The 27,448-nt window shown below is 43.7% G+C and overlaps 1 protein-coding gene across 1 annotated transcript in view; it reads right to left on the reverse strand.

Moving 5' to 3' along the window:
* Uri1 (URI1 prefoldin like chaperone) overlaps positions 1-26,931 on the reverse strand; it is a 73,516-nt gene extending 46,585 nt beyond the window's left edge. Inside the window, exon 1 of the mRNA XM_045155439.1 lies at positions 26,791-26,931. Coding sequence (XP_045011374.1) covers positions 26,791-26,895 — 105 coding nt within the window. The 5' untranslated portion in view covers positions 26,896-26,931. The remainder of the gene's footprint in view (positions 1-26,790) is intronic.
* Between the last annotated feature and the right edge of the window lie 517 nt (positions 26,932-27,448).

The raw sequence follows: 27,448 nt of genomic DNA on the forward strand, positions 1-27,448 counted from the left end.
CCCCCTAAAAAATAAAAATAAAATAAATAAATACATAACAAATAGGGATGGAGAGATAGATGGCTTAGTAGTTAAGGCATTTGCCTGCAAAGCCAAAGGACCCAGGTTCAACTCCCCAGGACCCACTTAAGCCAGATGCACAAGGAGGCACATGCGTCTGGAGTTCTTTTGCAGTGGCTGGAGGCCCTGAAGTGCCCATTCTCAATCTGTCTTTTTCTCACCTCTCTCTCAAATAAATAAATAAAGTAAAGTAAAAAACGTTAAAAAACATGAAGCAGCCAAGTGTGGTGGCACACACCTTTAATCCCAGCACTCGGGAGGCAGAGGTAGGAGGATTGCCATGAGTTCAAGGCCACCTTGAAACTACATAGTGAATTCCAGGACAGCCTGAGCTAGAGTGAGACCCTACCTCGAAAAACCAAAAAAAAAAAAAAAAAGCACAAAAAGCATGTATTCAAACACTCTGCTGACTTCCACGAAAGTGAGATGGCTATGAAGAAGCCATACTTGCATTTTGCTATGAAACATAAGTGTCCAAACTTGCAAATATTAGCCCTAAAAACTTGCTGTAACACTTTCATAAAAATAACTGGTTGTGGACTGGAGAACTTGGCTCAGTAGTTAAGTACTTGCCTGTCTAAGGAAGTCTAAGGACCCCGGTTCAAGGCTGGATTCCCCACATAAGCCAGAAGCACAAGAGGGAGCATGCATCTGGAGTTTGTTTGCAGTGGCTGGAGGCCCTGGCATGCCTATTCTCTCTCACGAGCTCTCAAATAAAAATAAAAATAAATAACTGGTTATGTCAGGCATAGTGGCACACATCTTTAATCCCAGCACTCAGGAGGCAGAGGTAGGAGGAATACCAGTACTCGGGAGGCTGAAGTAGATGGATCGCCAGGAGTTCGAGGCCAGCCTAGACTAGAGGGAGACACTACATTGAAAAACCAAAAATAAAAAATAAAAAACTGGATACAAGGCTTGTACTATTAAAATAACTGACCTAGAAAATTTCTTAGTATAATGATCCTACTTAAAGTCCCATCTAAGCCAGGTGCACATGATGGCACATACATCCGAAGTTCGTTTGCAGTGGCTAGAGGCCCTGGTGCACCCATCCCTCTCTCTCTGTCTGTAATAAATAAATAAAGAATAAAGAATACGTCTTTAAATAAAGTGTGTGCTTAGGTAGTGACAACAGCCATGAGCCCACAGTAAAGAAAAGGGACCTAACCACCACTTTTAGATATAGAAGACCATTAATAACCAATGGCCACAAAAATAATATGGCACACTGACATATAAACCTAAGTTTATGGACAACAGGTGTATGTACCAAGATTTCATGACAGTCCAGCTGGACATGTTTCAATGAATCAGGTTAACCTCTGTGGCGGTTTGATTCAGGCGTTCCCCCATAAACTTAGGTGGTCTGAATGCTAGATCCCCAGCTGATGGAGATTTGGGAATTAACGGCTCCTGTAGGCAGTGTATTGTTGGGCGTGGGCTTATGGGTGTTATAGCCAGTTTCCCCTTGCCAGTGTTTGGCACACTCTCCTGTTGCTCTGGTCCACCTTATGTTGGCCAGGAGGTGATGTCCACCCTCTGCTCAGGCCATCGTTTTAGCCTGTAAGCCAAAATAAACCTCTTTTTCCCAGAAGCTGCTCTTGGTTGGGTGATTTCTACCAGCAATGCAAACACGACTACACCTCTTTCTACAGACAAGAAGGGTCTAAAAAGAAGACTTAGCAGTTAAGGTGCTTACCTGTGAAGCCTAATAAGCTGAATTCGATTCCCCAGCACCCATGTAAAGCTAAATGCACAAAGTGGTACAGGCATTTAGAATTCGTTTACAGCAGCTTGAGGCCCTAGCACACCCATTCTCTAGCTCTCTCTGCTTGTAAATAAATAAATAACTTTTTTTTATTTGAGAGGCAGAAAGAAGGGGGGAGAGAATGTGCATGCCAAGATCTCCAGCCACTGCAAAAGAACTCCAGACGCATGCGGCCCCTTGTACATCTGGCTTACATGAGTAATGGGGAATTGAACCTACCTAGGTCCTTAGGCTTTGCAGGCAATCACCTTAACTGCTAAGCCATCCCTCCAGCTCAATAAATATTTTTTAAAAGGGGGAGTGGCTGGAGGAATGACTTAGCTGTTAAGGTGTTTACCTGCAAAGCCAAAGGACCCAGGATTGATTCCCCAGGACCCATAAAAATTAAAAAAGAATAAAACAACAATAAACAAAGACTGAAGGTGCCAGCAGTTTTTCTTCCTACCCAGTAAATACCATGAGGCTGGAGGCAGTAAGTACAAGGCAGCATGGACTGTGGGATAAGGCAGATGTGGATTTAAGAGTAGCAGGTTATTTCATCTCTGAAGACAGGCTTCCTTTCTTTTTCTTCTTAATTTTTATTTATTTACTTATTTGACAGAAAAAGAGGGAGAGAGAGAGAATGGGCGCGCCAGGGCCTGTAGCTACTGCAAATGAACTCCAGACGTGTGCGGCCCCTTGTGCAGCTGGCTAACGTGGGTCCTGGGGAATCGCAGAATCCCAGGCTAACCTGAGTCCTTCAGCTTTGCAGGCAACGCCTTAACTGCTAAGCCATCCCTCCAGCCCTATTGTTTTATTTTTACAAGGTACAGTTTTGCTCTAGCCCAGGCTTACCTGGAACTCACTCTGTATGCCCAGGCTGGCTTCAAACTCTCAGCAATCCTCCTACCTTAGCCTCTCAAGTGCTGGGATAAAGGTGTGCACCACCACCCCGACAGCAATCTTTCCTTCTTAACATCCTACCTGCTGCTGCTATTTCTCCTCTTCATCCTCCTCAACACAACTCTTGCACACAAGCAAGACCTTGATGACAATGTCAGTAAAAGCAAATGTACTGAAATAATAGCTCACTTAGGGTATCCAGACTCCTTCCTGTGCCTCCATTCTTGGTCCTTTGGGATCAAAGACAAAGGTAGACAACAAATTTCCCAAGCGCTACTTGAGTGGGGCAGGAGATAGCAGGGTTATCTCATGTGTTTTAGAAGATGCTGGTAACTGCTACTGGAGTGAGGTGCCTAGACGACTGACAGACAAACTGCCCAACCTGTCCACAGTGTGCTCAAGCCCAGGCGCCACATTGTTGCCAAGAGTCAAAATAAAATGCAATGAAAGACAAGGAAGTCAAGATGACATCTGATAAAGTAAACAAAAGACAAGAATAGTAATTACTTTGCTGCTTACCCTGAGAAGCTGCTTTTTATAAAGAACCTTATAAACTGGGCTTGGTGGCACACGCCTTTAATCCCAGCACTCAGGAGGCAGAGGTAGGAGGATCACCGTAAATTTGAGGCCACCCTGAGAGTACATAGTTAATTCCAGGTCAGCCCGGACTAGAGTGAAACCCTAACTCAAAAAAACAAAGATAAATAAATAAAAATTAAAAGTACCTTATAAAGGAATGGACGATTTAAAATGCAGTCAGGTCTCCAGTACTTATTTGTATTGATGCAATTTATTTTGGTAACAGGCCACAAGGGGGCATATCAACCTGTGATTCTGCAAGTTAAATACAGTGCCATGTCAATGGTGAACTGACACAGAAAGCCTAAAAAAAAAAAAAAAACACTGCTGATGTTTGATACTTCACTCCAAAGTGCTTCACTTTGTTTCTAATACTTCTCTCACTGCTCTGCAATCTCAGACTCTTCCTGAACAGAGTAATGTATCAGAGAGCAATGTGAGATTCAGAAACATGCTCTTCAGGCCTAAACTTACTTGCTCTGCTCTTCCAGGACTGAGTCTTCAAGAATGATACTCCCATTTCACTGTAAAGATGCTAAGTCAAGGGGCTGGAGAGATGGCTTAGCGGTTAAGCACTTGCCTGTGAAGCCTAAGGACCCCAGTTCGAGGCTTGATTCCCCAGAACCCACGTTAGCCAGATGCACAAGGGGGCGCATGTGTCTGGAATTTGTTTGCAGTGGTTGGAGGCCCCGGTGCGCCCATTCTCCACCCCCCCCCTCCGGCTGTTGCTCTCAAATAAATAAATAAAAATGAACAAAAAAAAATTTTTTTAAAGATGCTAAGTGAAAAAAGAAAATGGATCTGGAAGGAAGGAAGAAAGGTAGGTAGGAAGGTAGGAAGGAAGGGCAGGCGGGCTCAGTAAAATGTCTGGCACACAAGTGTTAAGAGTATCAGTTTAAATCCCCAGCACCTAGGCAAATACTGGGAATATTGCCACACACTGTAACCCTAGAGCTGGGGAGATGCACACAGGAGAATCCTAGGCTTGCTGGCTAGCTAATCTTGCTTTATCAATGAGCTTTGGGTTCTGTGAGAGATCCACTTCAAAAAAGAAAGGTGGAAGCCGGGCATGCTAGCGTACACTTGGGAGGCAGAGACAGAAGAATCGCTTTGAGTTTGAGGCCACCCTGAGACTGAGCTACAGTGAGAGCCTACCTGAAAAAAAAAGAAAGAAGAAAAATAAAAACAAGGTGGAGGGCTGAGATAGCTCAGCAAGTAAGCATGAGAGCCTTAAGAGGGCCTGAGGCCGCCCAAGTTCAATTCTCCAGTACCCATGTAAAAAGCCGGAACTGAAGCAGGAGAAATGGCTTAGCGGTTAAGGTGCTTGCCCTCGAAACCTAGTCACACGTACACACATGCACACAAGGTAGCACACACATCTGGAGTTCAATTACATTGCCTAGGGGCCCTGCCAATTCTCTCAAATAAATAAATAGTAAGTGAGGGGTGATGGTGCACTCCTTTAATCCCAGCACTCCGGAAGCAGAGGTAAGACGACTGCCATGAGTTTGAAGCCACCTCCTCTAGAAACCCTACCCTGCTCCCATCAAGAACATGTCCTTTCCTTCAGGTCACCCAGAAATCAAGCTGGAGTTGAGCTGGAAGCCTTCTTCTTGACTAGCTGTCCTGATGCAAGAAAAAGCTATGCGGCCTGCTGGGGTAGAAAAGTCATCAACAGCCTTAACTACAGTGGACTCTGCAAGCTTTACAGCTGGCCAGCCAGGCCAAATGTACCAAAGGGTACAATGGTGGAATGTCTGTTACAGGGGAAACCAACTGATTAGATCTGAGGCCAGCTCCACAGAAGGGAATTCAAGCCTGGTATGAAAACCTAATGACAAGCCTATGACTGGGGAGGTCATGAACCCAAAGGGAAGAAACTACTACTGCTGTCTGGCTAAATGCATATATTATGCCCCCCAAAATGCCTTCTAAACACTTATGTTTATGTATGTTATGTAAATATATTATGTGTGTGTTTATATATATTAATATGTATTAATGATACTCTCACTTTTGGTTAAACAAACTTCTCTTTTCAGATAGTTGTGACCACTAGGATGACTCAAAACTAACAGTGGTGTGTTCAGCACTAGACTAGACATCTATGTTGAACTGTCCAAGGCGCAGATCCACTGTGTAAGAGACAGTAGAAAGAAGGTAAGAGTCAAAGGAAGGGGACTGTTTACAATACTGTCATCCAGACATAAAGTGGCCTTTATATTCGTGACCCCAGAGGGGCTGACACTACCTACACAAGACCTGCAAAACGGGATGAGAAAAAATGATGACGTCAAAAAAGAGAATCCGGGCACAGTGGTGCACACCTTTAATTCCAGCACTAAGAAGGCAGAGGTAGGAGAATTGCCATGAGTTCAAGGCCACGTGAGACTACATAGTAAATTCCAGCCTGGGCTAGAGTGGACCCCCTCAAAAACCAAAAAATAATAAAACAGGAGCCTTACAATAAAAAGAAGGGAATCAGTAGAGAGGGGATTTGGGAAAAGGTGAGAAAGGGAAAGGATTATGATCGAAGCATCCTGTCTATATTTATGGAAGTTGTCAACAAAAAGTTTAAAAAAAAAAGAGCAAGCCCTTCAGGAACCTCATTCACTTGGGCATCTGCAGCCCTGGAGCAGAGAAGACACATGCCTGCTGCTGCTACCTGTTCTATCAACTGATCTATCACAAACATGAAGATCAGGGAGGCTGGAAAGGGTGACCACATCTGCACAAATCCACAAGCTGCATATAAATAGCCAGTGTGTGAAGAAACAAAATACACGTACAAGAAAGAAAACAAACGACACACACACAGTGCCCTTGAGTCCCTCCTGATTTCATCCAGTAAATTATTTCAGAAATTCCGTCTGAGCATTTGTGTAGTTTACAACTAAGAAAACTAGTATAGTAAAACTTGTCACACAGATTAGGGCAATATGGCTGTGAAATACGCAAAAGAAACCATTTAGTCAAGAGTAAATACAATTAGTAGAAAAATCAGAGTGGGAAATCATACTAGTAACTAAAGCAAAATTAAAGCAATCTGAGGTATCATTCTGTATTAATTCAAAAAGGAGACTGTTAAGGCACTTGCCTGCAAAGCCTAAGGACTCATGTTCTACTCTCTAGGTCCCACATAAGCCAGACGCAAGCACACTAAGGTCACACACATGTACAAGGTGTCATGCACATCTGGAGTTTATGATTACAGTGGCTGGAGTGGCCCTGACATGCCCATACTGTGTCTCGCTCTCTACTCTCAAATAAAAATAGTTTTAAAAAACAACATTACTAGGCATGGTGGCACATAACTTTAACCCCAGCACTAGGGAGACCAAGGTAGGAGGATCACTGTGAGTTCAAGACCATTCTGAGACTACAGAGAGAATTCCAGGTCAGCCTGGGCTAGAACAAAACCCTATCTCAAAAAAAAAAAAAAAAAACTAACATTATAAACATGTCAATTCTCCCCAAACTAACTTAAAGTTTAAAGCAATCCAAATAAAACAGCAATAGTTATTTGAAACATAGAAAAAGCTGGATTAATAAAAAGGAAAGTCAAAAACAGTAAATATAATCTTGAGGAACAAAGCTAAAAGAATTTACCACTAAGGAGCAGAATAGAAAAGCAGAGACTAGACCAAGTCAATCACATGAATTATGCTACCTGCTTTTAAAACTCTCATTCAAGAGTAACATCTACAGTCTACAATTTTTCACTACAAAGCCTGGCATCCAACCAAAAATTACAAAGTCATCATAAAACCAGAAACTACTGACAAGAAACCACGAGGATAATACATATTTAGGCTAGGGAGATGGCACACTTGCTCCACAAGACTTCCAACCACAGCTCAAATCCCCGCATCCACATAAAGCCAGATGCAAAGTGGGGCTCACAGGTCCAGCAAGACAGTCATTCCCAGAGGCAAAAGCAAGACACCCTGTGTCACCGAAAGGTGGAAGGAAAGGACACTCTGTCTTGTCCTCTGACCTCCACAGGCATGCAAAGGCATATGTGTGCCCAAACACACTACACATGCACATTACACATACACAAAATATATTTAAAAAATTAAATACACACTGAAAATAGATCACTTGATTCCCACATTGCAATAATACTATTGTTTGGATTGGAAATGTCCTTAAAGGCTTAAGCAGTCTCTAGGTTGGTGTTAATAAAAGGTGGTGGAAACATGAAAAAGTGGGGCCTAATGATGATGTCTTCTAGTTCCAACAATCTTTTTTTGGAGGGGGTTATTTTTATTTATTTATTTGAGAACCCCAGACAGAGAAAGAGGCAGATACAGAGAGGGAGAGAAACAGAATGGGTGCGCCAGGGCCTCCAGCCACTGCAAACAAACTCCAGACGTGTGCACCCCCTTGTGCATCTGGCTAACATGGGTCCTAGGAAATCAAACCTCAAACCCAGGTGCTTAGGCTTTACAGGCAAGTGCTTAACCACTAAGCCATCTCTCCAGCCCTTTTTTAATTTTTTTGTTTATTTCTATTTATTTGAGAACGAGAGAGAGAGGAAAAGGCAGATAGAGGGGGGGCAACAATCTCAATATACATACATAAACACACACACACACACACACACACACACACGTGCATGTACTTGTGGTGGCTTGAATGTGAATTTATGTCCCCCATAACCTGAGATATTTTTTAATCTTTATTATTTTATTTTTGAGACAGAGAAAGAAAATGAGAGCACCAGGGCCTTTCAGCCACTGTGAACCAACTCCAGATATGTACACTCCCTTGTGCACATGTGTAACACTGCATGCTTGCATCACTGTGGATGTCTGGCAACATGGGACCTAGAGATTCAAACATGAGTCCTTAGGCTTCACAGGCAAGCGCCTTAACCACTAAGCCATCTCTCCAGCCCCTGAGATAGATTTAGTTACATTTGCAATTTAAGTCTCCAGGAGCCTGCTGAAGGAGGAGTCACTGGAGGTGGGTGGATCTATCTAAGTCCAGCCCTGAGGTGGAGAGCAGGTTGGAGCTCTGGCTCTTTGTGTGTGGTACCTGTTGGGGGTGTCTCTCTGCTATGCATCTATGGAAGTGAGCCAGCTTTTTCTGCCTTGATGGTGCCTCCCCCGAATTCTCTAAGCCTCAGGAAAAAACTTTTCCTCCCATAAGATGCTGCTGGTCAGTGTTTGTCCCAGCAATGAGAAAGCAAATGCAACCACGCATATATACAAGTAGTTTATGAAATTAAGAAACCAAAGGAAAAGAACAGTGGCCAGTTCCTCAGGTAAATGTGGTCTCAACTGCTACTCTATTAGGATCTTTTCCATTAGCAAAACAATATAGAATTTTAACAGAAGCAAATTAGGGGTGTTCTGCTCCACCCCACTCCTTGCTGCCAAAAGAGGAAACAATCTTTTAATATTTTCTTTCTTTTTTTTTTTTTTTTGGTTTTTTGAGGTAGGGTCTCACTCTGGTCCAGGCTGACCTGGAATTAACTCTGTAGTCTCAGGGTGGCCTTGAACTCATGGCGATCCTCCTACCTCTGCCTCCCGAGTGCTGGGATTAAAGGGGTGCACCACCACGCCCGGCAATATTTTCTTTAGAAAGACAGAAAGACAGGGGCAAACAGAGAAAGTGGACATGCCAGGGCTTCCTGCCCTTACAAACGAACTCCAGATACATGAGGCACTTAGTGCATGTGGCTTTGCACGGGTACTGGGGAATCAAACCTGGGCTGTCAGGCTTGCAAGCAAGTTCCTTTAACTGCTGAGCCATCTCTCTAGCCCAAACAACATATCCCAGAGTGCTATAAATTAGTGGGGACACATGCAAAACTGAGGTTATGAAGAGACAGGTCTGACAACATAAGGGTTTCTAACCACGGGTTAATAATCCTGGGTTTTACTCAGTAAAACCAAAACTTACCCAAAGACAGCTAAAAAATTACATCACTTGATTTTACATTATTTCAGGGGGTGCTAGGTAGTGAACCTAGGGCCACTTCAGTCATGTCAAGCATCAGTTTCCAGCACTGAGCTAACCACTCACACGCCCCCAATTTACATTCCTCTTTCCACAGTGAGACAGGGTCCTGCCTATCTAGGGCAGCACAGAGCTCGTATTCCTCCTTCCCCAGCATCTCAAAGCTGGGGCTCTAAATGGATGCCACCACACCCAGCTTCCACTTACACTTTTATAAGGAGGGACTCTGAGGTAGGGTCTTGTTATAGCTCTGGTTGGCCTGGAACTTACTATGTAGACGTAGGTAGCTGGCCTCAAAATGGCTGCCATCCTTCAGTCTCTGCCTTCTGAACGCTAGAACTAGAGGTCTGTGCCACCGTATCTGCCCCAAGTCACACTGTTAAACAGAGCTCTGAAACATAAGTAAAGGGAACCAAGACTGAACCAGTAAACCCAGCCAATAATTGCTGCCTCCAGGTGAGAAATGATAACCTAGAAGGTGGAGTCATTCACAGGAAACAGTCAATTAAAAGAACACTGCTCTCTAGCTTTTGGACTCATCCTCCCAATACTCATGTCTTTTGCTGTCAATAATGTCAATTAAGTTGAGTAGGTGATAATGAACATGGCTAAAGCTAAACTAAACTTACCATTTGACCCAGTAATCCTGCCTCGAGGACTTCACTTAGTTACTTCAGGACTGAGAAACAACATGCATCAAGTAACCCACCGAAGCATTCCGGCAGTATTTAAGAGACAGAAAACCAAACGCCTGTCAACACGGTGACATCAGTGAGAATGGCTATGTGACAAATGCTGGGTGAGGTGGAGAGTACACTGGTGAGGATGTAAATTAATAGAGTCATCATGGGAATAGTATAGAGATGCCACAAAAAGAGAGGGAGCTGGAGAGATGGCTCAGCAGTTAAAGGCACGTGCTTACAAAATCTGATAACCTGCATTCAATCCCCCAGTCCCCTCACAAAGCCAGATGCATAAAGCGGCACATCTGTCTGGAGTTTGTTTGCAGTGGTGGGAGGCCCTGGTGCACCCATATTTTCCCTCTCTTCCTCTGTCTGTCTCTGTCTCTTGCTTGCTCTCTCTGCTTACAAGAAAAATTTAAAAATTACTTACAAAAAAAAGAACAGGGGCTCGAGAAATGGCTTAGCAGTTAAGGCACTTGCCCGCAATGCCAAAAGACCCAGGCTTGACTCCCAGATGCACAAGGTGGCACAGGCTTCCGGAATTCGTTCACAGGGGCTAGAGGTCGTGGTGTACCCTTATTTTCCCTCTCTCATCCTGTCCTTCTATTAAAATATATCACCCCCAGGAATCTGTGCAAAGGAATGAAAGGCTGGAAAGAAAATGTATTTGTACACCTTTGCTTACTTTTGCACTAATCACAATGGCCAGGATATGAACTCAGCCTAAGCGCCCTGCAACAGATGGAGAGAGAATGTGACACAAAGCACTCTTCAGGGCTCTACGGACAAAGCACTTGCCACAAAAGCCCAAAGACCTGAATGCAGACCTCCAGAACCCACAGAAAGCCAGTCACTGCAGCACAAGCATCTGTAGTCCCAGAACATCTACGGAGATGGGAGGCAGAGACAAGAGCAACCCCTGAAGCTCATGGGCCAGCTGGCCTGGCAATGCCTGGTAGACAGGAGGCCTCACCTCAAGTAACTTCAGGTTGTCCTCTGCCAGCATGGCATGCAGGCATACACAGGTACTCTCACGCCTGAACATGCAAGCATACATAAAAAAACAAAACAGAACACTATTCAGGGCTAGACGTCTCAGTTGCTAGAGTATTGGCCTAGCATGCACATGGCCCTGGGTTTAACAACCAGTACTTCACAAAAACCACGTGAAGGCAGGAGGAGTTCCAAGTCAACCTCACTAGAGAGTTCCAGGCCAGCCTGTGCTAAATAAATACTGTATCTCAAAGGAGGGATTTGTATTTGTTAATTTTTAAAAAGGAAATAGAAAGATAATAAGACAAAAAAATATTTTTTGTTTTTTTGAGCTCAGGTCTCACTCTAGCCCCGGGCTGACCTGGAATTCACTAGGTAGTCTTAGGGTGGCCTTGAACTCACTGTACTTCTCCTACTTGTGCCTCCCAAGTGCTGGGATTAAAGGAATGTGCCACCACACCTGGCCCCAAAATAATTTTTATCTACAGATGTAGTAGGTAGGAGCAGGGATGGGAATTAGCTCAGCACAATTTCTTACATACTTGTGATTTTGAGCCATGTAAATGTTTTATATAGTCATAAAACAAAATTAAGTGAGATAAAAAAATTAAGGAAATTCAATACAAATAGAAACTGTATATCAGATTCAATATAAAATGCACAGAAGAAAATTAATTCAAGTAACTTCTGAGATCAGAAGTTCACCCCCAGAGGAGTTGACTCTGTACGCACTAAAGGTACTGCAAAGAAATCTTGATTTTATTTCATAGTTTGTTGGCTGGCAACAGTGGCACTAATGTAGAAACCCTGAAACAATTTTCTGTCTGTTTTACAGGATAAAACAAATAAATACAGAGATGTTGATGAGCACCACCGTTCTCACTAGGAAGGAGGGAGATTGAAAGAGACTCAGAAGAGTTGGGAGAGCTCAATGGTAATCAATCTGAATTCAACTTATCAGGGCATCACAACACCCAAATCCAGGAAACCCAATTTTAGTTTTGAGTTTCTGTCCTGCACAATGTCCAAGGACTACTTTTTCAACCTTTATCCTTTCTTAGAGGCCTTCCAAAGAATAAAATGAAATTTTACTTACACCAAAAAAGAGAATAAAATTCATCTCACTCCTGTAACTACCTCTCATAAAGTGAATCTCTTCCTAACCCTGACTGCTGCGATTTGCATACAGTGTCCCCTGAAGGTCTGGATGCCGGGCGCCGAACCACTAGTGTACTGTGGAGGACCATTTACAAAGCAGATGGCCGAGTGGAAAGAACCAGGTCATGTGGGCTCCTCCCTCAGAAAGGGTTTAATACTATTGATAATAAAGGAATGTTATTCACCCCACACTTTGGTCCCTTTTTGTGTAGCCAATATGCTTCTGAGCTATGACATGAAGAATATGCACAACAAAAGAAACAAATATGTTGGACTTTGTTAAAATGAGAAACTTGTTCATTAAAAGACAGTATAAAAAAGATAAGCTACAGTATAGGAGAAAATACTTGTAAATCATTTATCAGAATTTAATATCCTAATATACAGAATTCCTATAATTCAACAACAAAATGAGAGACCAATTTAAAAAATGGGCAAAAGGATTCAAAGAGAAATTTCTTCCAGATGATACACAAATGTCCAATAAAGACACAAGAAGTTGTACAACATCCTTACTCATCAGGGAAAGGAGAATCAAAAGCACTATGAGATACCTCTTTACACCTATTAAATAAACAACCAAAAAGAAAAACGGTCAACATGGATATGGAGAAATGCATTCTTATACACTGCTGTTAAGAATATAAAATTAGGGGCTTGCCTGTGAAGCCCAAGGACCCAGTTCAAGGCTCGATTCCCCAGGACCCACATAAGCCAGATGCACAAGGGAGCACACACATCTGGAGTTCATTTGCAGTGGCTAGAAGCCCTGGCGCGCTCACTCTCCTCCCCTCCTCCCCCCCCTCCCTCCCTCCATGTCTCTGTCTGTCTCTGTCTCTCTCTCTCTCTCCCTCTGCCTGTCGCTCTCAAATAAATAAAAAATAAACAAAAAAACTTTTTAAAATGAATTAAAAAAAGAATATAAAATTGGGGAGATGGCTCAATGATTAAAGGCAGTTGCTTGTAAAGCCTTTGGCCTAGGTTTGATTCCCTGGTACCCACATAAAACCAGATGCAAAAAGTGGTGCATGCATCTGGAGTTCATTTGCTATGGCAAGAAGTCCTGGCATGCTCATACTGTCTGTGTCTCTACTTGAATCTAAATAGATAAATGAAATATATATTTTTAAAAGGCTATAAAACTGTTTAGCTACTGTGGAAAACACTGTAGTGATTCCTGTTTTCATGATTCATTCATTCTATTCCCAGGCATATGCGCCAAAGAATTGAAAACAGAGAATCAAATAGATCCTTTGGGGGAGGGAGTATGAGCGCATAAAGAGTGGCATGTATGTGTGTGCCCTGTGCCCATGTGTGGAGGCCAGAAAAGGGCTGTGGGCATCCTCTATTGCACTTCTACCTCATTTTCCATGAGAAAAGGTGTCTTCTCAGGCTCAGTTCTCAGCTCAGCTAGATGGCCAGCATGCCCCGAAGACACTTGTGTGCGCTTCCCTCAGGACTGGGGTTCCCGGTCTGTGCAGGACTCCAAGCTTCTGATGAGGTGCTGGGGCAGACTCGCGCTCTCATGCTGGCACAGCAGTCACTCTTACCCACTGAGCCGTCTCCTAGCCCCTCACCTCAAACAGATTTGGTTTTTGCTTGTGTGTAATATGGGGTGGGTATGTGTAGGTGCGCTATATGGGGTGTGTGACGTGGTGTATGCATGCTGTGTGTGGTGTATGCACATGTACATGCCCTTGTGGCACCCAGTGCGTGAACCTGCTGTGAAGTGGTACACTCACCTACGGCAGCCAGAATGGAATGCCAGGTACCCCACTCCAATCACTCCTGACTGATCCCAGAGCTTAAGGACTGGGTTTACGGTGCATGTGGCCATGCCCATCTATTTATGGAGACTGTGGAGATTTTAACTTGGGCATTCTCAGTCCCCCGGCCCCTGCCAGGCTTGCACAGAAAATACAGTTAACTGCTGAGCAATCTCTCCAGCCCTCAAGTAGATTCTTATACAGGATTATTCAGAGCACACTATTAACAATAGCCAAAAAGAAAAAAAAAAATGGAAAGAACCTACACATTCTTCATTTCATGAAGAGGCCAACAAAATGGTCTAGGCATGTAAAATGAAATCCTAAGACCTAATAATATTCTAATATTCCAATACAAGAGATGAACCTGGAAAACACTATGGCAGGTGAAAAAAGCCAAAGGTTTGAGGACATTTATACAACCCACTTACATGACCTAGGAGACATTTAGATAGCCATATGTAAATTCAGGAAGAAGCTACTGCTAATAGTTACAGAATCTGTAAGAAAAAGTGGGAAACAAGAGTGATGATAACATGGTAGTGAATATAATCATATCACTGAAGTATACATAGAAATGGTTTAAATGAACTGGCGAGATGGCTTAGCTGTTAAGGCATGTGCTTGCGAAGCCTAAGGACCTAGGTTCTATTTGCCAGTACCCATGTAAGCCAGGTAAATGCACAAAGTGAAGCATGCCTCTGGAGTTCATTTGCGGTGGCAGGAAGCCTGGCATGCCCATTCTCTCTCCTCCTCTTTCAAATGAATAAATATTTCTTTAAATGGTTTAATCCCAACACTCGGGAGGCAGTGGTAGGAGGATTGCTCTGAGTTGGAGGCAACCCTGAGACTACATAGTGAATTCCAGGTCAGCCTGAGCTAGAGTGAGACCCAACCTCAGAAAACCAAAAAATAAAAATAAAAATGGTTTAAATGACAAAACTATATACATGTATTAACCACAATAAGTAAGGTTGAGGGAATAAAGCTAAATTTTATTTCTTTTACTAAAATTTTTTAAGCTTCATTTTTTTAAATAACTTATTTGCAAAGCAAAGAAAAAAGAGAGGCAGTCAGAAAGAATAGGCATGCCAGGGGCTCCAGCTGCTGCAAATGGACTCTAGATGCATGCACCACTTTGTGCATCTGGCTCTATGTGGGTAGTGGGCAACTGAACTCAGCTGTTAGGCTTTGTAGGCAAGTGCCTTAACCACTGAGCCATCTCTCCAGGCCCTCTTATTCTTTTATGCCCTTGCCCCTGCTCTCGTGTCCCTGGTGGACCACTTCAGTGGGGTTACAATGTTCACTGTGAGCTCATGAAAGTCTCAATCAGTCCCTGTGGGGAAATGGAGGAACTGTGCACAAAGCTCTTCTTTACCCAAAAAAAAAAAAAAAAAAAAAGCCAGATAACAATGCTCGGGAAATCACTGTGTGCAAACATCAACATAACCACCACCAAGGGAAACACCGACAGAGAGAGCTAACTTGCAGGGTTTTTAAAATTTTTTTTGTTTATTTACTTATTTGAGAGTGACAGAAAAAGAGGGGGAAGAGAGAGAGACAGAGAATGGGCACGCCAGGGCCTCCAGCCACTGCAAATGAACTGCAGACGTATGCGCCCCCTTGTGCATCTGGATAACATGGGTCCTGGGGAATCCACCCTCGAACAGGAGTCCTTAGGCTTTAGAGGCAAGAGCTTAACTGCTAAGCCATCTCTCCAGCCCACTTGCAGTTTTTAAGTATTTCTACAGTGTCAGGGGAAGGGCACCTTTATGACAGAAACGTGACAGACACCACAACCTTCAGTTTATGACAGCAGCCTCTGTAAAGGAAGACATGACATCAGCATCTCCTAATGTGATGCAACAGGAAGTCATCCTAGCTATGTGCTTAATTTGGTTTCTTTATATTCTTTATACTTTGAAGTTGTGGGAAATCCACAAGAAACTGGCCCAATTGCTTCAAAAATGTCAATTTCATAAACATGAACAGTATTATTTTAGACGAAAAGAGACCTAAAAAAAAAAAAAAAGGAGCAGGGCTTGGTGACATATGCCTTTAATTCCAGCACTGGGGAGGCTGAGGTAGGAATAAGAATAAGATCAGTGAGTTCCATCCCGGGACCACTAAATTCCAGGTCAACCTGGCCTCGAGCCCCTGCCTTGGGGGTTGGGAAATAAAAGAGATAATGTACCCAAATGCAATGGGAATCTTTGTCTGGACCTTGGATGAAAAAGTTTTAAGAGAATCTGAGGAAATCTTAACTTATTAGATGTCAATATTTATTTCTTGGGTGAATCTAAGAAAATATATTATGGCTACATTAGAGAATATAGCACATGCTAAAGTACTAGATGATAGTGTCAGTTTTTCTTTCTAAACAGCTAAGGAGGATAAAAGGAACTGGGCAAAAGAAAAAGCAAATGGGACAGATACTACTTGAAGACATAAAAAAGGTCATACGTACTTTTAAATTTTCAGTACTTATGAAAGTCCCCCCCCCCCCAAAATGAGCTGTTGTAGTTTAAGGAAAAAAGATCAACTGAAAATAAGACTCACCAGCCTGGTCACATAAGCAAGCCATACAAGCTAAGTAATTTTCAAACCCAAATGAAAACATCAGACAAGACAAAAATTATTATGACAAACCTGTGGTGGCGCACACCTTTAATCCCAGCACTTGGTAGGCAGAGGAAGGAGGATCACTGTGAATTCGAGGCAACCCTGAGGCTACATAGTGAACTTCAGGTCAGCCTGAGCTAGAGTGAGACCCTACCTCAAAGAAAAAAAAAAAAGCTAATTATAACTGCAGTACAAACTCCAAGTATCCTTCTCCCTTGGCCTCAGTGTTTTAGGGTCATTCACATATTTTGTTCCAATCTGGAGAAAGAAGACTGTCCCAATGGAAATGGGAGGGGAAATCTGTTTAAAATACAGCATGTTGCTCAATTTACAATAGCTGGGAAATGGAACCAGCCTAGATGTCCCTCAACTGATGAGTGGATAATGAAGATGTGGCACATTTATACAATGGAGTTCTACTCAGCGGTAAAGAAAAATGAAGTTATGAAATTTGCAGAAAAATGGATGGACCTGGAAAGGATTATACTAAGTGAGGTAACCCAGGCCCAGAAAGCCAAGCGCCACATGTTCTCTCTCATATGTGGATCCTAGCTACAGATGATTGGACTTCTGCCTGAGAAGGAAAATACTTGGTAGCAGAGGCCAGTAAGTTAAAAAGGAGACATAAAGGGAAGAGAAAGGAAGGGAGGAGGATACTTAATAGGTTTGTATTGTATATATGTAATTACAATGATTGTAATGGGGAGGTAATATGATGGAGAATGGAATTTCAAAGGGGAAAGTGTGGGGGTGGGGAGGGAGGGAATTACCATGGGATATTTTTTTATAATCATGGAAAATGTTAATAAAAATTTAAAAATTAAAAAAAAAATACAGCATGTTTATCAAAATTTCCAAAAGGAAGCCAGCCATGGTGGTGCACTCCTTTAATCCCAGCACTAGGGAGGCAGAAGTAGAAGGATCACTGTGAGTTTGAGGCCACCCTGAGATTCCATAGTGATTTCCAGGTCAGTGTGGGCTAGAGTGAAACCCTACCTTGAAAAACAAACAGCTGCGTGTGGTGGCACACACCTTTAGTCCCAGCCCTTGGGAGCTAGAGGTAGGAGGATCACTGTGAGTTCAAGGCCACCCTGAGACTACATAGTGAATTCCAGGTCAGCCTGGGCTAGAGTGAGACCCTACCTCAAAAAAAAGAAAGAAAAGAAAAAGAAAAAGTAACTCACAGGTAGGAAGGTCTGAAAACTCCCAACTGCAAAATGTGCTAAAACTTACAACTACACAAGCAAACAGTTGTAAAAGTTTATCATTTTTTTTTTTCAAGGTAGGGTCATACTCTTAACTCAGGCTGACCTGGAATTCACTATGTAATCTCAGGGTAGCGTTGAACTCACTGGGATCCTCCTACCCCAGTGCACCACCACACCAGCCTTGTGTTTTGTTTCTTAAGGTAGGGTCTCACCCTAGCTAAGGCTGCCCTGGAACTTATTCTGTAGTCCCAGGCTGGCCTTGAATTCATAGCAATCTAAAGGCATGAGCCACTAGGCTCAGCAACTTTATCTTTCATTTTTAAAAATGGAAGAAGAAAGCGCTGGAAAGATGCCTTGGTGGTTAAGGCAACTGACTAGAAAGCCTAAGGACGCAGGTTCGATTTGCTGGTATCCACATAAAGCCTGATGCCCAAAATACACAAGCCATCTGGAGTATGTCTACAGTGGCTGGAAGCCCTGGTGCACCCATTCATTCCACCTACCTATCTGCCTCTTTCTCTTCTCTCTCATAAATAAATATTTTTTTAAAATGGAAGATGGGAGAACCAGGCATGGTGGCGCACACCTTTAATCCCAGCACTGGGGAGGCAGAGGTAGGAGGATCGCCATGAGTTCGAGGCCACCCTGAGACTCCATAGTGAATTCCAGGTCGGCCTGGGCCAGAGTGAGACCCTGCCTCAAAAAACAACAACAAAAGGAAGATGGGGAGATGGCTCTACAGTGAAGGCTCCTGCCTGCTGTGGCAGTCAGATTCACATTGCTGGCATAAATCACCCAACCAAGAGCAGCTTTTTTTTTTTGGGGGGGGGGGGGATTTTGGTTTACAGACTCAAGGGGAAGCTCCATGATGACAGGGGAAAACAGCGTCAAGAGGAGAGAATGGACATAATTCCCTGGCAACATAAGGTGGACAGCAGCAACAGGGCAATGTGCAAAACACTAGCAAAGGGGAGCTGGCTCTAACACCCATAAGCCCACCCCCAACAAAGCCCTGCCTCCAGGTGGCGTCAACTCCCAAATTTCCATCAACTAGGAACCTAGCATTCAGAAAACCTAAGTTTATGGGGGAATCAAACCACCAAACCTGCAAAGCCTCATTACTGGGATCTGATTCCCCAGCACCCACGCAAAGCCAGATACACAAAGTGGTGCAAGCAGCTGAACTTCCTTTGCAGTGGCTAAAGGCTCTGATGTGCCATTCTCTCTCTCTCTCTTCTCTGTCTCTGTTTAAAATTATTTTTTTTTTAATGGAAGGGAATGAGATAATTTTGGACTAAAATATGGTAAACACCACCATAAAAAATGGAAGATAGCCAGGCATGGTAGCACATATCTTTAATCCCAGCACTCAGTAGGCAGAGGCAGGAGGACTGCAGTGAGTTCAAGGCCACCCTGAAACTACATAGTGAATTCCAGGTCATCCTGGACCTACCTCAAAAAAAAAAAAAAAAAATTAAGGCCGGAGAAATGGTTCAACCTCTAAGGTATTTGTCCTCAAAATCTAAGGAGCCCAGTTTGATTCCCTAGTACCCACACAAAGCCAGATGCACTGTGGCACATGTATGTGGAGTTCATTTGCAGTGGCTAGAGGCCCTGGAGTGCCCCTTCTTTCCTTCCCTCTCTCTCCCTTCTATCTCTCTGCTTGCAAATAAACAAAATTATTTTTTATAAAGAAGAGAATAAGGCTGGATGGAGGGATGGCTTAGCGGTTAAGGCATTTGCCTGCAAAGCCAAAGGTCCCAGGTTTGATTCCCCAAGACCCACATAAGCCAGATGCACAAAGGGGTGCATGAGTCTGGAGTTCCTTTGCAGTGGCTGGAGGCCCTGGTATCCATTCATTTTCTCTCTCTCTCTCTTTCTCTGTCACTCTCAAATAAATAAATAAAAATAAAAAATTATTTAAAAAAAAGCTCCAAATAGCCAATACTTGAAAAGGTGACTGACTTCACTCAACAATAGACAGGCTAACGAACAGGAAGTGGCAGACATCAGAAGGTGTTCAACATATGAAGAAGCTGGACTATTTACCACAGCAGGCAGGAGTTCTCAACTGGTGCAACTACTTCTGAAAACAGCAATGTAAGCAAAACAAAAGATAAGAATACCCCCTTAAAAGTGGCAAAATTGGAACAAGCCCAGCTGTTCAACTAGAAGATCAAGAGTGCTCATGAAGACTCCATCACAAGATGTACAAGCATCTATCACAGTGTTGACAAAGGCAGAATGTGCTCTGTACAATCCCGTCCCGCCCTGTCTCACTTAGTAAGTGTGATGAACAGATCCAACTTACCAGTCTCAAGACACTCTGGCGGCTCCTCTTCTCAAAACCCCGAGAGTCAAGACGGGCACAGTGCTCAGCCTGACTCTCATTCATCTGCTCCGCCCACTAAAATTTTTCCCAACATGTTGTCCATACCCCCAAGCCCGTGCCAACTGACTTTAGATCCCTGCTCTGACAAAACCTACGAGGCATGACCCCACACACATGTACACACTGCTTACATAAGGGGCATTCCCTACAATTCCTTGTTTCTCTTTTTTTTTTTTTGCCTAGCCTCGTCAATCATACATGATCAGGCAGTTAAACATGCCTCTCATGGGCCTCCACCAGGGAAGCACAAACTGTCTTCCCTTTATGCATTATTGTCCACTCAGGACACAAAGCATGCAGATACTCAGCAAACATATGTTGACAAAATGCTACACTTAGATTCCAAGACTGAATTTCAGTGTTCCTCAAACTTATCTGATGTGCAATTTTCATGACAAATATGAAAATCCTCCACTAAGCAAATTAGATGTTCCACTCTGAGAAAAAAATTAAAATGAGAATGACATGAAGCACTCAGTAGTAAAGAAATTTGCCTAATGAGCTTTCCAATCTCACTACTATCCTAGAAATAAGTCTATGAAAATTGTACTATATCCACTTGTTTCACATGATAGCAAAATCTCAGTAGTTCTGCTAATAAAACACAGAACTATTTAAAGATATAAAGTATTCAAGAAATATAACATTGGCCAAGAAACCAACATCTCAACATCATGCAAATTTGAAAGAAGCAGGTTTGACAAAGTCTTAGTATTAAGAAAACTATCTAAAACAGCCCAAAATAATCCACAGCAGCTCTAGATCATGGACACTGCAATATAGGCCACAATGTACTCAGGCCTCTATCTATATAGCTCTTTTTCTAACAAATGCTTTACTGCTCTTAGGTTGTCCTCTGACCTACACACACACACCACACACACACACACAAACAACAAAATAATAATGAAAAGATGGCTTGAGTTTTCCTCTTTTATTGTGTGTTGGAAAATTACGATTAAGCAAAACCTTTGGGGAAGGGGAGAAACAAAGAAACCCACAGGGGAATGTTTAATTACATACCAATTCTGAAATAACTAAGAAACAAACCTGCATAAGTGGTATTCAAACTAGCTGAGTTATTTTTTTCAGGCTCAGTAACTGGTTAGCAATTAAAAATGCAACATCCATGGGCTAGAGAGATGGTTTAGTGGTTAAGGCATTTGCCTGCAAAGCCAAAGAACCCCAGTTCAATTCTCTAGGACCCATGTAAGCCAGATGCAGAAGAGGGTGCATGCACTTGGGAGTTCATTTGCAGTGGCTGGAGGCCCTAGCGTGCCCATATTTTCTCTCTCTCTCTCAAGTAAATAACAAAAAAATACAACATCCCAGTTTGCATAAAAGTTATTTTGGAAGCCAGGCGTAGTGGCACACGCCTTTAATCCCAGCACTTGGGAGGCAGAGGTAGGAGGATCACCGTGAGTTCGAGGCCACCCTGAGACTCCATAGTGAATTCCAGGTCACTTTGGACTAGAGTGAGACCCTAACCTGAAAACCCAAAATAAAAGGTTATTTTGGGCTGGGCATGGTGGCACAGGCCTTTAATCCCAGCACTCAGTACCAGGATCCCAGAGAGTTTATGAGTATGACTATAAAGTGAATTCCAGGCCATCCTGGGCTAGAATAAGACCCTACCTCAAAATGCAAAAAAAAAAAAAATTATTTTGGTGGGCTTTATCCCCTCTTGCCTTAACATGAGCAGGAGCTCTTCACAATCTCTCCTCATTTCTTCTTCTTTTAATCCAATAAAGATCCTCTAAACTTAAAAGAAAAATTATTTTAGGGCTGGAGAGATGGCTTAGCCATTAAGGAAATTGCCTGCAAAGCATAATGACCTAGGTTTGATTCCCCAGAACCCACATAAGCCATATGCACAGGGTGCCACATGCATACGCTATTTGTTTGCGGTGGCTAGAGGCCCCGGTACACCCATATTCATTCACTCAATCTCTCTCATCAACAAATAATTTTTTTGGGGGGGGGGTTCCAAGGTAGGGTCTCACTCTAGCTCAGGCTGACCTGCAATTCACTATGTAGTCTCAGGGTGGCCTCAAAATCACTGCGATCCTCCTATCTCTCTGCCTCCTGAGTGCTGGGATTAAAGGCATGTGCCACCACGCCCACCTTCTCATAAACAAATAAATAAAAATGTCTTTAAAATTATTTTTTCTCCATTCTTTATTGAAAAAGTAAAATCTATCACAAATTCATAAACTTTTTAGAGAAATACCACAATTACGCTTTAATGGTAGTATCTTACATGAAGTGAGTATTGATGTACACATAAGCAAAACAGGAAACACACAGGTTTCATGCCTACATTACAGTTCACCACATGCATCAAAGTTACCTAACCAAGTCCCAAAGGTAGGATTTCTTAGGATTTTTCCAATATAACAACAAAACTACAGGGAGCTTTTCTTACATGTCTATTTTGCTAAATCAGAAAAGGACAGGGAAGGGGAGTGAATGCAACCAAGCATAACAGCACACAGGTCTTAAGATGCCATGAAACCCATAGCTTTCTTTGCATGCTGTCCTAAAAGCTTCACTTAAAGATATTAACGGACTGGGCATGGTGGTGCACACCTATTATCCAGCCCCTCAGGAAGTAGCGGCTGGAGGACCAAAAGTTCAAAGTCATTCTCAGCTACACAGGCAATTAGAGGTCAGTCGAGGCTAGCTAGAGAAGGCAAGGCAACAACAGGAGAGGAGACCAGGATCAGTATTCACACCTGTAGCCCCAGTGCAGAGGAGGCTGGGACAAGAACCCAGGAGTTCAAGGCCATCCTCCACAAACATAGGGAGTGGAAGACTAGCATGACACGGGTTCATAAGACCACTCTCAAAAAAATAAAAATGTAAGTTTTAACTTTAAAAAGGATTTGGAGTTAATTCCAGGTCAGCCTGGACCAGAATGAGACCCTACCTCGAAAAACAAAACAAAAAATAAATAAAAAGGATTTGGGAGCTGGAAAGATAGCTTAGTGGTTAAGGCACTTGCCTGAGAAGCCTAAGGACCCAGGTTCAACTACCCAGAACCCATGTAAGCCAGATGCACGTGGTGGTACATGCATCTGGAGTTCATTTGCAGTGGCTACAGGCTCTGGTGCACCTTTTCTGTCTCTCTTCTCTCTCATTGCCCTTGCAAATAAATTAATATATTAAAAAAAAAAAAAGCCTTGAGAGCAGCAACATATGAATGACATCATCTGACAGCCCTTCTGAGGCTGGCCCCAGAGTAAACTACTCCCTAAGCCTAAGGCATCCACCAAACATAAAAAGCCCTAGTTCTGGGCTGGAGAGAGGGCTTAGCGGTTAAGCGCTTGCCTGTGAAGCCTAAGGACCCGGTTGAAGGCTCGATTCCTCAGGACCCACGTTAGCCAGATGCAGAAGGGAGTGCTGGAGGCCCTGGCACACCCGTATTCGCATTTTCTCGCCCCCCCCCCCCCGTCTGTCGCTCTCAAATAAATAAATAAAAATAATTTTTTAAAAAGCCCTAGTCCCTTTTCTCCAGTTAGAATCAGTAATGCAGGTATCATTAACAATGCCAAGCAAACAGGGACTCAAACCATTTTCATCAGAGTTTCATATTCCTTCTCATGGAAATCAATCGAGGAAAGACCAAAAGTTAAAGCCAAAGGGGAAAGTGTGGGGGTGGGGAGGGAGGGAATTACCATAGGATATTTTTTTATAATCATGGAAAATGTTAATAAAAATGTAAAAGTTTTAAAAAAAGTTAAGGGCTGGAGAGACAGCTTAGTGGTTAAGCGCTTGCCTGTGAAGCCTAAGGACCCCGGTTCAAGGCTCGGTTCCCCAGGTCCCACGTTAGCCAGATGCACAAGGGGGCGCACGTGTCTGGAGTTCATTTGCAGAGGCTGGAAGCCCTGGCGCGCCCATTCTCTCTCTCCCTCTGTCTTTCTCTCTGTGTCTGTTGCTCTCAAATAAATAAATAAAAAATTTTTTAAAAAAGTTAAAGCCTATCTCACTTCTGTATTTGATACTAGGTACCCACTAATGCCAAGTGACTATGTTTTTTTCCCTTCACATTCAGAATGTCACATGCTCTCATACTAAAAACTAGGTTGACTTTTAAAGCCTAAATTAAGTACCTCACAAAACTTTCCAACTCACTATTTATTTACCAGGCAAAGCTTTCTGCACAAACCTCTAACAGCATATAGCTGTTTGCCTGGCACGTTCTGTTGAGGCTTTATGGGTGCCCTGTCCACTGGTGAGATCCTTCTATTAAGTAAATATCTGTTTGCCCTGGGACTTTATCATGAACTGGGAGTCATTTTACATACCCAGACACATACACATTCTTACTTTATGTGTATTAACATAAACACAAGAAAATGTAGTATTCAGGTTCGTGTCCATTGGAAAAATATCCAGTCTCCTATTGGATTTAACTGTAAAAACAGTTACCCTCCTAAAATGTAATTGGACACTAACTAAACCAACAAGCTGTTCAGAGCCACTCAAGTACCCTCCATATTTTAATTACAGTAACACCAGAATAAAACCATTTTCTTTTTTAAAGTGCCACGTGGGTGAAAACATATTGGTCAGCATTATTCACACTCTAAAAGCAAAAATAATTTTGCTATGGACTGAAAGCAATAGAAACACCATCTTCTACAGGGTCATTCACTTTTTCACAAGAAAAAATGTAAATTGTTCTGTCAAAAAAATAAGTTTCTTTTTAAAAAACAAAAAAAGCTTCATGTGAGGCTGGAGAGATGGCTTAGCGGTTAAGATGCTTGCCTGAGAAGCCAAAGGACCCAGGTTCGATTCCCCAGTACCCATGTAAGCCAGATGCACACGATGGCACAACCATCTGGAGTTCCTTTGCTCTGGCTAGAGGCCCTGGCACACCCATTCTCTCTGCCTCTTCCTCTCAAATAAACATATTTTAAAAAGATTTTTTTTAATAGCTTGATGTGTTTGGGTTTTTTTTTTTCTTACTTCTTCGTTTCTCAATGAAGATGAATCCAGACCTAGAGGAATACTAGATAATCAAGAGGAGGCTTGAGCTGGATAGTTCAAAGCCAGGCTGGAATACCAAATGAGTTCAAGGCCAGCCTAGGTAACTAGTGAGCTGTGTCAAAATAAAAGGTAAAAAATGGACTGAGAACATAGCTCACCTACAACAATAAATAAATAAGCAAACAAGATGCATGTCTCCTAACAAGCACAATAAGCCAGGTGAAGTTTTAAACCTCCCCTTTGAAAAACCTCAACTGTTAAAAGCCAAGATATGGTCTTATAGAAAAATGGAAATCCTGGGCTAGAGAGATGGCTTAGCGGTTAAGGCACTTGCCTGTGAAGCCTAAGTACCCAGGTTCAATTCTCCAGGTCCCACATAAGCCAGATGCACATGGTGGCACATGCATCTGGAGTTCGTTTACAATGGTTAGAGGCCCTAGTGTACCCATTCTCTATGTATCTATTTGGAGTTCGTTTACAGTGGTTAGAAGCCCTAGTGTGCCCATTCTTTATGTATCTATTTATCTACCTCTCTCTCTCTAATAAATAAAAAGAAAAATGGAAAATAAAATGCAAAAAAAAAAAAAAACTCAAGCCCACTGAAACCCCAAACAAAGCAGGATATTAGTTATCTATAAAAATCCTCATGTTATCCTAAGTATAACTGTGTTAAGTCGTCATTTTTACACAGGTCTGTTCACAGAAAGTTTGAACTTCTCAAATCTTTACTTTTGGCGCAACTCCCTAATCCTCTACAATCTAGGATACTCTCTCCCAATATGACAAAAGATTTTAAGTAAATTAAATGTTGCCCATCAAAGAAAGAATTTAAAGACATTTCAGGAGAATCAACTTGAAACCACTACCCACCCCATCATGGAAATTTTTCATATTCAACAATCAAGCTACAGTTCCTTAAATCAAGATCACTCCCTTACATAAAACCCCATTCGAAAATGCAAAACCTTCTCTTCTCTGAAATTAAAATTTAACAAAATGGCATTCTTTCTTATCAAATGGTAAGCCACCGAAGCTCTACTGTACTGGAACGCATCATCACACAGGTGTATAAAAAAAAAAATGACGGGGCTGGAGAGATGTCTTAGTGGTTAAGTACTTGCCTGTGAAGCTTAAGGACCCCGGTTCGAGGCTCAATTCCCCAGAAGCCACCTAAGTCAGACGCACAAGGTGGTGCACGCATCTGGAGTTCCTCTGCAGTGGCTGGAGGCCCTGGCATGCCCATTCCCCCCCTCGCAAATAAATAAAAATAAACAAAAAAATGCTTTTAAAAATGACACCCCCCCCAAAAAATGAAGCATTTTAGCAATCTTTTAAGTAGCAAGCTTAAGGCAGGAGAATAATCACTTGGATTTGCAGTGCACACCCCCCCACACACACACCCCCCAAACAACAAGATGCGCACGCACTGCTAAGTGCACTTCCGTCCAAATTCTCGCTCTTCCTTACAAATTAAAGCGCGTCCCCCGCAACTCCATCCCGCCCCCATCTGCAAGTCAAAAGGCTCCAGACAAAAAAAAAAAAAGACAACAAACGCACGTGACAAAAGTTTCTCCCCGCCCCACGCGGGCCCGAAAGGCTGAGCTTTCCGCGAGCGGGGTCGGGGTCGGGGCCGGGGGCGGGCGGGCCGGTGCCCGGAGCGGCGTTCGGGCCCGCGCGGCGGGAGGAAGCGCGGGGGGCGCGGCGGGCCTGTTACCTTTTCCTGCTCCTCGCGGAGCCGGGCCACGGCCGGGGCGCGCAGCGGCGCGGCGGCCGACGCTTCCGCGTGCCCGGGGCCTTCGGGCTCGGCCGGGGGCTCCATGCCGGGCGGGCGGGGGCTCAGCGAAGCGAACGAGTCCTAAACCAGTGTTTATGAAGGCGGCGTGGCCGGCGGCTGCCCTGCGCCCGCGCGCTCCTCCGCCTCATGCACCGGGCGCCGCGCTCCCACGAGGCCGCGCTCGCCTTCGCCGTCGCCGTCGTCGCCACGGGGGCCGCCGCTCGGGTCCGCAATGCCCGAGGCCGCATCTCACACGCGCATGCCGACCTCCTTGCCGCCGCCGCCGCCTCCGAGCAGCAGGCCCGACGCCGACGCAGCCACGCTCCTCTCGGCTACACACGGGCCCCGCGCCCGCAACAGCCCCGACGTCTCCTCCGCGCCGCCCACGCACGCCACGCCCCCTCCACGCACGCCACGCCCCTCTCCGCGCACGCCACCGGGGCATGCCGGGAAGCGCGTCTCTGACTCCGCCCACTGTGGGCGGGGCCGACAGTGGGCGGGGCCGGAGCTGAGCTGCGGCTTGCTGCTGGCTGGAGACCGGTCTGCGGACCAATGGGACCCCTGACTCCAGCAGCGCTGCTCCTGGCTGGAGGATCTC

Source organism: Jaculus jaculus, chromosome 7 (genome assembly GCF_020740685.1).
Source record: "Jaculus jaculus isolate mJacJac1 chromosome 7, mJacJac1.mat.Y.cur, whole genome shotgun sequence".
Lineage (NCBI taxonomy): Eukaryota > Metazoa > Chordata > Mammalia > Rodentia > Dipodidae > Jaculus > Jaculus jaculus.